We start from the raw sequence: 14,161 nt of genomic DNA, 5'->3' as shown, positions 1-14,161 counted from the left end.
GGGTGCAGCTGATGAATCTGGCATTTGCACATTTCATGACAGTTTAAGTATACATGTGAAGCCCAGGACAATGGCCCTGTGGAGGGGCCCAAATTGACTCCTTTGGTCGCATCACTACGGATCTCTCTGAAGACTGCTTTGGTTCGTCAGTTATCTTGTTGGGATTACTACTGACATCTTAGAAGAATTCCCAGACTCTCATTCATTTGATGAATTCCTCCTTGTCTGCCGCATGTCCAATGGGATCCATTTTGGGGCAGAAATTGAGACCTTGGCCGAGAACTTCAATCTCTTCCGGTTGGGAGTTGACAGTTAATTACCGTGATGATAACATTTTCAACTGTGGTGCTGGGGGAGACTGGCTACTGCTGATGATGATGCCAGGTTTCTCCAATTTCTTGTTCTTGGTGTGCATGTAGGTGGTGTAGTTCTGTCGTTTCATCTGCTTGGCAGTGTCTCATAGCTGTACTGCTGTATCTTGAGTGCAAGCTGAGAGCATGGACTCTAACTTGATTTTAAGATTATGGTGTCTGCTGTAGAGTTGGTGCACGAGATGATTGAGAGAGGAGTTTGTGAGAGGTGTGATGGCAGAGTCTCTCAGCGTAGCCTGTGTTGTAGGTTGTCTTGAGTGGGTTCGTGATCCGTAATCCTTTTGGGATCTTTCCTGCTTCTTGCATTTCTGCAGAAACTTGATGTCTGTGTGAACATGCGTGATCTTCTTGGAGGTCCTCTCCACTTTAAGCCAACAGTTAGTGATGCCAATGGTAACCATGATGAGGAGGTGCCGGTGTTGGATTGGGGTGGACAAAGTTAAAAATCACAAAACACCAGTTTATCGTCCAACAGGTTTATTTGAAAGTACTAGCTTTCAAAGCACTGCTGCTTCATCAGACCAAATCAATTTGTAGCACAATATCATGATGTCATGCAACTGATACAATATATAACTTCACACCTTTAATACATTGTCTGAGCTGAGATGTCACTTATTTTAATAAAACCTTGACTTATCTTAGGAATGTGACATGAAAGTAGTTCTGGGGTTTTCATATTAATGAATCAAAGCCTGCAATCCATTCTACAAAATGAAAGACTTGGCAACAGTCTAACTTTATTCAATATATTGTATCAGTTGCATGACACTATGATCTTGTGCTATAAATTCTGTGTCTTATGATTCTGCCCCACGAGCTACCTAACAAAAGAGCAGTGCTTCGAAAGCTAGTACTTCCAAATAAATCTGTTGGACTATAACCTGGTGTCGTGATTTTTAACTTTGTCCACCCTAGTCTAACACCAACACCTCCTCACCTTAAGTACAAAGTGCCTGGTTCGCACTGTTTCTGTTACCACTGCAAGATGCAACATATTAAGCTAATTTGTGCTTATTGTCCACCAATATTGTTCCTCATACACAGTGTACATTCTAAACCTGTTTTCCATCTCCTAGTCCTCCTTAATGTATTTCTACCCTAACATAGTAATTTTTTTCTCCCTCTAGCATTGTCCAAAACTCTCTCATTATGTACCTTGTTCTACTTTTCTAATTCAACATGTTGGTTCCCATGTCCCTGCCAATTTAGTTCAAATACCACCCATTCACATTTATGAACTCTCTTTAAGGTGCAAATTACCCCTTTTGAGTAGATACCTCCTGCCCCATAACTAATCCTAGCACACAGGAATCACAAATGCTCCTTGCACCAGGCTTCAAGCAATGCATGATTATTTCTGTCTTCAGATTTCCTTTATCACTAGAATGTGGTACAGGAGATAATTCAGAGTTTATGACCTTTTGAGGTCGTTTTTGTTTTAACCTAGATTTTTTTTGACCTCAGTACATCCCTTTCCTCTATCATTTTACTGAGGTGTACCAGAATCTCTGGCTCACTTATCCATTGCAGAATATCCTGGACCCTCTCTGTAATGTGCCTTATCATGACACCAAGGAGACGCATGCCATGCAGAGCATATGATCATTGTTATATAAATACTTGTCTGCCATCATTTTTCTTCATGTATTTTTAACACTTTTTTTTAAAAGGATATTGTTTTATAGGAGCTTCCAGATTTTTTTTTTAGATCTCATATTTAAGGTGACCCAAATTGTGAATCAACTTGAGGTTGCTCAGTCCAGTGTAAAGTTTGGAATGAATACGTGGAATTTTAAATATCAGAGTGTAACTTAAATGCAGGAAATAATTACATCAACATTGCTCATGCATAAAAATGACTCTTCTAAGCATAAAGGCTTGTTTGGCTTCTGAGATGTAGTTTAGAGTTTGGGTAATTGTGAATAGTTATGTAGATATGTTAACGTACTCTTTTAAAATGTGTTGCTAATTTCTGATAAGTCAAAGCAAAGAAATAGGAACTAAAGAAGTGGATCGGAGTGCTGAAAATGTTTTTCTAGTTGGAGGAAAGCATGCTTAGGTTTGCCAGAGTTTGATGTTAGGTCCATGCCTTTCTGTAGTATGTATAAGCAGACTTGGACTGTAGATGGAATTGTACACACTGTGTGATGCGTTAAGCAGTGAGCATGATAAAAGCAAGCTTTATGTGAGCATCGGCAAATCTAGTTCAATGCAGTTAATTTTGAAGAGATGTACTTTGGGAGAAATAACAATAGAATTGAATATCATTTAGTTGGTATTATTTTAAGAGGAGTGCATGAACCTGGTGGTGCATGTTCACAAATCTTTGAAAGTTTGAAGACAGTTTAATATGCATATTGAATAACCTATCTGAGAATAATTGAATACAAAGGTAAGGGAGTCATGCTAATCCTTTTACATCTGTTTGATTCTACCTCAGGTGGATTATTATGTAAATATGGGTCACCCCACAGTACTAAAGGTGCTGAGGCCCTAGAAAAAGAACAAACATTTAAACCAATTATTCTAGGGTTGGGGGAGTTGGTAAAGTTGTTCTCAAAGCACAAAAGGTTAAGGTAAGTGATAAGTAAAATTTGTATTAAAGCAAAGTATTGTAGGTGCTGGAAATCTGAAGCAAACACAATGCTGGAGAAACTCAGCAGTTGTAAAAGCATTTGTGGAGAGGGAAGTATTATTCAGTGTGATGTCAGAACTGATGGTTTCTTTCACTAAAGTGAAGAACTTCAAAAACTGCAGAACTTTCAAATGGGAAGGTTCACAACTAGAAGTATTAGTGATGGTGAAGCAAGATCAAAAGAGATAAATGACTTAAAGAAGAACTTGGCAGATAGTGTTTAATGTCAAGTTGCATTTTTGTTGATTAATGTCTGTAATCATCTTTAATCTGTGTGAAGAATGTGTAATATTCTTTTAAATGCTGCAGATTTTATATTTTTTTCCCCAAAACGCAAGGGCAAATAGAGTTGTATTTTCCTTTTCCTTTTATTGTGTTTTTAAAAAGTATCTAAAATTCAGTATCTGATGGCAGACTGATTCTTCATCAATTTTCTTTTCTTGATACAGTTTATACACATTTGACATGCGCTATCTTGATAGCCCTCTAACAGTGCACATGGATCACGTTTCAGCAGTACTTGACGTTGATTACTCTCCAACAGGAAAAGAATTTGTCTCGGCCAGCTTTGATAAATCCATACGTATTTTCCCTACAAACAAAGGGCGTAGCAGGTTGGTGACATTAGAAGTGTTTTTTTAAAAGTGTTACTGCATTGATTCAGAATAGTAAGTTTCTGCATGTTAATGCTGTGTTTTTCTTTGTTATTTTCTAAAATTTGTTTTTTTTTTAAATTCTGGACCATCAGTTTGGGTGTGCTTCTCAGTATCAAAGATTAAAATTCTCCATAGTAATGTGTATAATAATATCATGTGAAGCTATTTTGCTTAGTAGTTGATTCTGGTCTATACTTTGCAATTCAATGTTTCTTTATTAAACGTTTTTTTTGTAAGTATCCCTTTTTATTTCATTCCTGTTTACTTGACACATTATCCTTTAACAATGGAGTTGGAGTTGAATGAAGTTACTCTGGGATACAAGTGACCCTGCAAATTTGAGTACTTAAATTCATGGAGTCTGAGTCAGTTGAAATTTTCAAGACTGAAATAATTGATTTTTATCAGGTTATCAAGTAATCATCTAATTGACAGTGCTTCTCTGCCAGTTCAACTTTTCTAGTCTGTGAGAGTGCATCTCTGAATCTCTCTCTCTCTCTCTCTCTCTTTTTCTCTTTCCGGAGTTCTACAGGAGCACTGTGTTAGATCTATGGTTCTAAAGCAGGTGTGGATTTAGTGGATGAAGTGTCAGTTACGAATAGCACTCATGAAAGAGATGCTCTGTGAATGAGGCAAACCCAATGACCTGTTATGAGATTTCTATGAAGAATAATGACCAGTGTGGTGGATAGAAAAACGGGGCAAGTGAGGATGTAATATTTGAAATTAAATGCTGCAGCAGGAAAGAAAACTGATTTGTGAGGGCTGATGTAAATGAAGTGTGCTAATTACACAATGAGAGAGGTAAACTCCAGAATATTAACCAATTTTGACTTTTCTCAAACATTTCTTAAAAGTGCTGGAAATGTCCAGGTCATACAGCATCTTGGAAGAGAGAAGAAGAGTTAATGTTTTGAATTCAATGACTTTTCTTCAGAAGTTTGACCTTTTTACTCTCCTTTTCTGACCTGGTTATATCATTGAAATGCAACCTAACTTGATCTGGGTTCATATCGTAATTGTCCTGTCTGATTACTTTTGTTCTGGATGAGTGATGCTGGAAGAGCACAGCAGTTCAGGCAGCATCCAAGGAGCAGTAAAATCGACATTTCGGGCAAAAGCCCTTCATCAGGGATACAGGCAGAGAGCCTGAGGGGTGGAGAGATAAGTGAGAGGAGGGTGGGGGTGGGGAGAAAGTAGCATAGAGTACAATGGGTGAGTGGGGGAGGGGATGAAGGTGATAGGTCAGGGGCGAGGGTGGAGTGGATAGGTGGAAAAGAAGATCGGCAGGTAGGACAAGTCATGGAGACAGTGCTGAGCTGGAAGTTTGGAACTGGGGTGAGGTGGGGGAAGGGGAAATGAGGAAACTGTTGAAGTCCACATTGATGCCCTGGGGTTGAAGTGTTCCGAGGCAGAAGATGAGGCGTTCTTCCTCCAGGCGTCTGGTGAGGGAGCGGCAGTGAAGGAGGCCCAGGGCCTCCGTGTCCTCGGCAGAGTGGGAGCGGGAGTTGAAATGTTGGGCCACAAGGCGGTGTGGTTGATTGGTGCGGGTGTCCCAGAGATGTTCCTTAAAGCGCTCTGCTAGGAGGCGTCCAGTCTCCCCAATGTAGAGGAGACCGCATCGGGAGCAGCGGATACAATAAATGATATTGGTGGATGTGCAGGTAAAACATTGATGGATGTGGAAGGCTCCTTTAGGACCTTGGATGGAGGTGAGAGAGGGGATGTGGACGCAGGTTTAGCAATTCCTGCGGTGGCAGGAGAAGGTGCCAGGATGGGAGGGTGGGTTGTAAGGGGGCGTGGACCTGACCAGGTAGTCACGGAGGAAACGGTCTTTGCGGAAGGCGGAAAGGGGTGGGGAGGAAGTATATCCCTGGTGGTGGGGTCTGTTTGGAGGTGGCGAAAATGTCGGCGGATGATTTGGTTTATGCGAAGGTTGGTAGTGTGGAAGGTGAGCACCAGGGGCATTCTGTCCTTGTTGCGGTTGGAGGGGTGGGGTCTGAGGGGGAGGTGCGGAATGTGGATGAGATGCGTTGGAGGGCATCTTAAATCACGTGGGAATGGAAATTGCGGTTTCTAAAGAAGGGGGCCATCTGGTGTGTTCTGTGGTGGAACTGGTCCTCCTGGGAGCAGATACGGCAGAGGCAGAGGAATTGGGAATATGGAATGGCATTTTTGCAGGAGGTAGGGTGGGAAGAGGTGTAATCCAGGTAGCTGTGGGAGTTGGTGGGTTTGTAAAAAATGTCGGTGTCAAGTTGGTCGTCATTAATGGAGATGGAGAGGTCCAGGAAGGGGAGGGAGGTGGCAGAGATGGTCCAGGTAAATTTAAGGTCAGGGTGGAATGTGTTGGTGAAGTTGATGAATTGCTCAACCTCCTCGCGGGAGCACGAGGTGGCGCCAATGCAGTCATCAATGTAGTGGAGGAAGAGGTGGGGAGTGGTGCCGGTGTAATTATGGAAGATCGACTGTTCTATGTAGCCAATAAAGAGACAGGCATAGCTGGGGCCCATGCGGGTGCCCATAGCTTCCCCTTTGGTCTGCAGGAAGTGGGAGGATTCGAAGGAGAAATTAAGGGTGAGGACCAGTTCGGCCAAACGAATGAGGGTGTCGGTGGAAGGGTACTGTTGGGGACGTTGGGAGAGGAAGAAACGGAGGGCTTGGAGGCCCTGGTCGTGGCGGATGGAGGTGTAGAGGGATTGGATATCCATGGTGAAGATGAGGCATTGGGGGCCGGGGAAACGGAAGTCTTGGAGGAGATGGAGGGTGTGGGTGGTGTCTCAAATGTATGTGGGGAGCTCCTGGACTAGGGGGGATAGGACAGTGTCGAGATAATTAGAAATGAGTTTAGTGGGGCAGGAGCATGCTGAGACAATGGGTCGGCCAAGGTGGTCAGGCTTGTGGATCTTGGGAAGGAGGTAGAACTGGGCAATGCGGGGTTCCCGGACTATGAGGTTGGAAGCTGTAGGTGGGAGGTCTCCTGAGGTGATGAGGTTGTGTATGGTCTGGGAGATGATGGTTTGGAGATAGGGGGTTGGGGTCATGGTCAAGGGGGAAGTAGGAAGAGGTGTCCTTGAGTTGGCGTTTGGCTTCAGCAGTGTAGAGGTCAGTGTGCCGGACTACCACTGCGCCCCCTTTATCTGCTGGCTTGATGGTGAGGTCAGGATTGGAGCAAAGAGATTGGAGGGCTGCACATTGTGAGGGTGAGAGGTTGGAGTGGGGGAGAGGAGTAGATAGGTTGTGGCGGTTAATGTCCCGGCGGCAGTTGGAGATGAAGAGGTCGAGGGCGGGTAATAGGCTAGCGCGGGGTGTGCAGTTTGTTGGAGGTGGGTGAAGGGATCCTTGGAAGGTGGGCGGGAGTCCTGATTGTGAAAGTAAGGTCGGAGACGGAGGCGGCGGAAGAATTGTTCGACGTCACAGCATGCATTAAATTCATTGATGCATGGACAGGAGTGGGGGGATGAAGGTGAGTCCTTTGCCGAGGACTGATCATTTGTCCTCAGTGAGGGGGAAGTCTGGAGGGATGGTGAAAACTCGGCAGGGCTGGGAGCTGGGATCTGGTGTGGGTGTGGAGCTGGGAGTGGGGGCGGAGTTGGTAACTGGAGTGGGTTTCTTGTCTTCCTTGTTTATTGTCTTTCCCACAAGATGAATCATCTGTTTAGCATTCACCCAGTGGAGTCCACTTATGGTCTTGTACTTTTCAGACAGATTTCCCCTCATTCTTTTTAAATTCCAGTGGATACAGGCCCACCATGCACGTCCTTTCTTCATAGGACAACCTCCCTAATCCCAGGTGTTGGCCAAGTACACCCTCTCTGAATTGTTTCTCATATATTTAAGTACTTTTTTATATAAGGAGACCAAATCTCTACACCATAGTTGAGATCTGGTTTCAGAAAGGTCCTGTACAACTGCAATTAAACGTGCTACTTTTATAGTCCATTTCTCCTTGCAAGATGTGGCAACATTCTATTTATCTTTCCAATGAATTATAGCTGCATGCAATATTTTGTGATTCATGTACCAAATCTCTGTCTACCTCAGAATTTTGTAATCTCTTGTGCTCTCTCACAATGTCTCTACAGAAACACTAATGGGGGTGTGCTAGAAATGACTGGAGAAAATAATGAGAATAATATATGGTATTTTGTCACAACATTAGTATGGATGTTATGTAAAGACAGTTACTGGAAGGAACAATGGAGGGGAAGTATAGTGGATTGAAGCAAAGAGAAAATGGATGACAGATTAATTGCATCAGTTCCTTTATATCTTTGTGTAAAGGAGCTAGGGCAGATTGTGGTGAAGATCCAAGGCAGTCAGTCAACTGGGAAGAACTTGATAGCAGTGAACAAAATACCATTGATGACAAATTGCTATTGTCAGTCCATCCCATGGGAAGTATGTGACTAATTCAGGCTTTTGAAGGCTGTGTTAAAGGATAATGAGTTCAGTTTGAAATCCCATATGGATTCCAGAGATTACTTATCAGTTTGATTTCAAATTCAAGGTTCACATTGTCCACAAAATACTTTTATCTGTACCCTGGGTGCATTGGCCACTGATGCTGTTTCTAATCCAGTCACTTCGCTGAATCATAGTCAAAAAAGTGTGATGAAGGCAGATGAAATAGAGACATTCAGGAGACCTTTAGAATTATAGAGTCCGAGAGTTGTATAGGATGTAACGTACCCTTTGATCCAACTCATCCATGCCAACCAGATATCCTAAATTAATCTACTCTCATTTGCCAGCATTTGGCTCATATCCCTCTAAACCCATCCTATTCACATACAGATCCAGATGCCACCACTTCCTGTGGCGACTCATTCTATACATGCACCACCCTCTACGTGAAACCTTTGCTTCTTGGGTTCCTTTGAAATCTCTCCCTTCTCACCTTAAACCTATGCTATCTATATTTAGATCTGCTACCCCGGGGAAAAGACCTTATCTCTTCACCCGATCCATCCCCTCGTGACTTTGTAAATCTCTATACGGTCACTCCTCAGTCTCCAATGCTCCAGGGAAAATAGTCTCAGCCCATTCAGTCTTTCCCAAGAGCTCAAAACTTCCAACCCTGGCAATATCCACATAACTCTTTTTTTTTCTAAATACTTTAAAGTTTGACAACATCCTCCCAATAGCAGAATTGAATGCAGTAGAGTAGTTCAACCTCCCTTCCACCTTCCACCCCCCCCCCCCCCCCCCCCCCCCCCAACAAAATACCTGCAGGGGGCACATTCCAAGACCTACCACGGAAGCCGGAAACCACAGATAATAGCAAACCCATTCATTTAAATGGGCGACTTATCTCCCCAGCAACCCCATGGTCCCTGGTTCTGGAATGTTCCATGTCATCTGTTTAGGCCGTAGTAAATACAGGTAACAGAAATCACGGAAATGGACTCCGTGGATAGGGCGGTCACCCTGTGTTCCAAAAGTGGCCTAACCAACGTCCTATACAGCCACGTGATATCCCAACTCCTATACTCAATGTACTGACCAATAAAAACAAGTACACCAAACACCACCTTCACTATCCTGTTCAGCTATATCTGTACTTTCAAGGAACTGTGAACCTGCACTCCAAGGTCTCTTTGTTCAGCAACGCACCCCAAGACCTTACCATTAAGTATACAATTACTGCCCTGATTTGCCTTTTCAAAATACAACATGTCACATTTATCCAAATTAAGCTCCATTTGCCACCCATTGGCCCATCCAGTCAAGGTCCTGTTGAACTCTGGGATAACATTCTTCACTGTCCACTACACCAACAATTTTGATATCATTTGCAAACTTACTAATTATACCTCGTGTTCACATCGAAATAATTTCTATCAATGACAAACAGCAGTGGATTCTGCATTGATCCTTGTGGCACACCACTGGTCACAGGCCTCCAGTCCAAAAAACAACCCTCCACCACCACCCTCTGTCTCCAAACTTCAAGCCAGTTCTGTATCCAAATGGCTAGTTTTTCCTGTATTCAATGTGATCTAACCTTCCTATTCAGTCTACAATGCAGAACCTTGTTGAACGCCTTACTGAAGTCCATATAGATATCCCCACCACTCTGCCCTCATCAATCCTCTTTTTTTACTTCTTCAAAAAAACTCAATCAAATTAGTGAGACACTCTTCCTACACACAAAGCTGTGCTGATTATCCCTAATCAGACCTTGTCTTTCAAATACATGTCCCTCAGGACCCTCCCCAATAACTTGCCCACTACTGATGTGAGGCTCACCAACCTATAGTTTCCTGGCCTGTCCTTAACACTTTTTCTTAAGTAGAGGCACCACATTAGCAAGTATCCAGTCTTCTGGCACTTTACCTGTGGCTATCGATGATACAAATATCTCAACTAGGGGCTCAGCAATCACTTCCCTAGCTTCCGATAAAATTCCAGGATACATCTGTTCAGGTCCTGGGGATTCATCCACCTTTATGCATTTTAAGTCCATCTCTTCTATAATATGGGTATGTTTCAAAAATTTGCTATTTATTTCCCCACGTACCTGGCTTCCTTCTCCATTAAGCACTTATGCAAAATACTCGTTTAGAATCTCCCCCATCTCCTGCAGTTCCACACATAGGCAGCCTTGCTGATAGTTAAGGGGCCCTGTTCTTTTCGTAAGCACTCTCTCTTTAAAGTATTTCTGGAAACCTTTTGGATTCTCCTTAATCCTACTTGCCAAAGCTATCACATGTCCCCTTTTTGTCCTGATTTCCCTCTTAACTCTACTTCTAGGGATTCATCCTTACCTGTTGTCTATACCTGACATATGATTCCTTCTTTGTTTAACCAAAACCTCAATTTCTCTAGTCATTCTGTATTCCCTACACCTACCAGCCTTACCCCCTCACCAGAAAGGAATATATTGTCTCTGGACTTTTGTTATCTCATTTTTGAATGCTTTCCATTTTCCAGCCATTCCTTTACCTGCAATTATCAGCCCCTAATTGACTTTTGAAATTTGTTACTTAATACCATCAAAATTGGCCTTCCTCCAATTTAGAGTTTTAACTTTTCGATGCTTTTCCATCACTATTTTAAAACTATTAGAATTATGTTCACTATCCCCAAAGTGCTTCCCTGCTGACACCTCCAGTCACTACCCCTGCCTTATTTCCCAAGATTAAGTCAAGCTTTACTCCTTCAGTAGGTAGATTCACATTGGACAATGGATTCATGGTCATCATTCCACTCTAATTCCAGATATTTGTTGAATTCAAATTCCACCATTTGCCATAGCGGGATTCAAACCTTGATCGCCAGAACATTACCTGGGTCTCTTTTTATTATCACTGGACAGTTAACCCATTGGCCATCACCTCCCCTACTATTCTGACAGATAACTGAGATCTCCTTATAAATTTGCTTCTTCATTTCCCACTGATTATTGGAAGGCCTGTTGTATGATCTTAATCATCCCTTTGTTATTTCTCATTTCCAATCCAAATAACCTCACCTCCCTAAGTACAGCTGTAATGTTATCCCTATTCAAAAATACCAGTCCCCTTCCTCTCACTCCCCCATCCCGCCCCCACAATCTTATTGTAGCATCTATACCCTTGAACATTAAGCTGCCAATCCTGTCCAATCCTGAGCCATGTCTTTCGAATATCAATGATATTAAAGTCGCATGTCCCCAAATGTGCCCTGAGTTCATCTTCCTTACGTATTAGGCCTTCTGCATTAAAATAGATGCTGTTTATCAGTCCTGCCTTGTTCTCTGCTCTGCCTTTTTGACACACCCCTTTTCCCAAATATGCCAGTCTGAGACTGATCTCTTTTCTGACTATCTCCCCGAGATCCCCACCTTCTAGTTTTATATCCTGCCAAGCAGCTGTAGCAAACATCCTTGCCAATTTATTATTCGCCTTCCAATTCGGGTGCAATCCATTTTTCTTATAATGGTCAGTTTTACTCCAGAAGAGATTCCTATGATCCAAAAAATGTAAATCATTTTCCGCTGCACCAGCTCCTCAGCCACGCATTTATCTGCTCTATCCTCCTATTCCTATTTTCACTAGCATTTGGCAGGGGTAGCAATCCAGATATTACTATTACCCTCGTGGACCTACTTTTTAAATTCCTGCTTAATTTCCTATATTCTCTCTTCAGAACCGTGTCCTTTTCTCTTCCTGTGTTGTTAGTTTCGATGTATACAACAATCTCCTGCAGGTCCCCCTCCCGTTTTGTGAATATCCAGCACCCTCGCTGTGATATCCTTGATCCTGGCACCAGGGAGGCAGCGCACCATTCTCCTATCTCGTTGCTGGCCGCAGAAACTTGTGTCTCAGCCTCTGACTAGAGAGTTCCCTATCACAGTCGATTGTTTGGAACCCTGACATACCCCATGTTACAGTAGAGCTAGTCTCGTTACCAGAAACCTCGCTGATAGTGCTACATTCCCGAGAGTCCATCACTTCCTATGCTTTCAAAAATAGTTTACTTGTTTCAGATGGAGATAGCCACATTATGCCTGCATTACCCATCTACCTTTCCTACCTTTTCTGGAGGTAACCTGACTGTGTATTTGTGGTTTTTCTACCTTCCTGCAATTGCAATCCATCACATTCTCTTGTAGCTCCTGTAACTTCCTTATTGACTCTAACTGCTGCTCCGAATGAACAATGCAATCTGATAGGAGTTGCAGCCAAACACACTCCTGCAGACCTAATTATCAATAACATGAAAACTTTCCCTAATCTCTCACATCCACGGGAAGGACATATCACTCTACTAAAGGCCATCTTTGCAGCTGAACAATCTATAGACTCAGAAAAAAGCATGGTCTCACTGCTGTATAAGCACCTTTGTAGGATACTTAGTCCACATGTTTTATATTTTTAAAGTTTAACCAAGAGGCAGATCTCAATAAAACATATCATCATAAAAAATATTCACTCTACTTGCTATTTTAAATTTACAAAACGTAAGCTTATACATTTTTAGAAAATACAACTTCACTACTCTCCTGCTGTAAGCTCTATCACACAGGTTTCTCCAAGGTCAGCTGTGAATTTCACTGTTAGTTTATTTTTCTGAGAAAGTACTCCCATGTTCAGAGATATTTGAAACTAAAAGTTTCAAAACAGGAGAGACAGACAGCTGTGCAGGTTTACTGCTCCATTTATTTCACCTCCCACATGGTCAGTATTGTGCTCTCGTTGTCGTGCTCCCTTGCTCGCACACTCTCGCTCATTCTTAAAGCAGTAATTGAGAATACGAGGAAATCAGCTACAACACTGAAGATACCACAACAATCTCCATCCTGGTTTACCCAGAATCCTCTTAATCAAAAGTTTAGTATTCTAGGGAAAAGTCAGAAGAATGTCACTAGAATGCCTCATTCAGAGTGTCAGTGCAGACTTATCGTCCATCCATAATTACCCCTGAGAAGGTGGTGTAAGCTGCCGCCTTGAACCACTGCAATCCATGCTGTGTGAAGATATCCACAGTAGTGTTAAGGAAGGAGTTTGAGGATTTTGAGCCTGTCCCTGTGAAGAAACAGTGACCCAGGATCTTGAGTGGCTTAGAAGGGATCTTTCAGCTTGTGGTGATCTCATGCGTCTACTTCCCTGTTCTTCAAAGCAGTGGAGGTTGAGAGTTTGGACGATGTTGACAAAAGAGCCTTTATGAATTGCTATGTTGCTGTATTTACATGGTACACATTGCTGACCCTGTGGCTACATGGTGGAAGGTCTGAATATTAAAGGTGATGGATTGGCTACTGATCAAGTAGTTTGTCTTGTTTTGGATGGTGTTGAGAATCTTAAGTGTTGTTGCAGCTACACTTAGCCAGAAAGGATGATTCTCCCCAAGGACTGTAAATTAGTCACTCTGGCCAATACTATCACAGTTCAATATACCTGAGACAGACGTTGTGGCGAGGACACACTCCTAAGGTTTGTTTTTCTCACTTTTTATTGGTTCTCTCACGATTTGCAGCTGAACCAGTGTAACAGCTATGACCTCTCAAACTTAGCTGGTAGTGGTGTCAGTAAGCCACTCTTGATGGACGTTTTGAAGTCCTCCATCCAGAGACGTTCTGTGCCTTCTGCTTTTTCCATTTGGTGCTCACCATGGAGGTGAACTGGTTCCTCAGAAGGCAGTGTTATGAATGATAATCAGCCTATGGTTTCCTTACTCATGTTTGAATTGGTGCCATTAGATTTGATGACAGCCAGAGTCAATGTTGAAGATTCCTAAGGCAACTCTCTTTTGGAGTACGATGTGCAGTTTTGGTCGCTATGTTACAGAAAGGATATTATTAAACTGCAGAGAATTCAGAAATGATTTACCGGGATGTTGCTGGGAAGAGACTGATTGAGATCTAAAAATTGACTGGATAAGCTGAAACTTTTTTTCACTGGCACACAGGAAGTCGAGTGACCTTTGTTAAGGTTTACAAAATCATGAGGGGCATAGGTAAGGTGAGTGACTGTGGTCTTTTCTTTATGGTGGGTGAGTTAGAAACTAGGGGG

At 42.7% G+C, this 14,161-nt stretch overlaps 1 protein-coding gene across 1 annotated transcript in view; it reads left to right on the top strand.

Moving 5' to 3' along the window:
• The window catches only part of dcaf13 (ddb1 and cul4 associated factor 13), an 82,341-nt gene that overhangs the window by 24,762 nt on the left and 43,418 nt on the right, over positions 1 to 14,161 (top strand). The window contains exon 8 of the mRNA XM_072570620.1: positions 3,459 to 3,623. Within this exon, the coding sequence (XP_072426721.1) occupies positions 3,459 to 3,623 (165 nt within the window). The remainder of the gene's footprint in view (positions 1 to 3,458; positions 3,624 to 14,161) is intronic.

Source organism: Chiloscyllium punctatum, chromosome 5 (assembly GCF_047496795.1).
Source record: "Chiloscyllium punctatum isolate Juve2018m chromosome 5, sChiPun1.3, whole genome shotgun sequence".
NCBI classification, from domain to species: domain Eukaryota; kingdom Metazoa; phylum Chordata; class Chondrichthyes; order Orectolobiformes; family Hemiscylliidae; genus Chiloscyllium; species Chiloscyllium punctatum.
The sequence above is the reverse complement of the archived record's forward strand: the minus strand, read 5'-3'. Positions and strand labels throughout refer to the sequence as shown.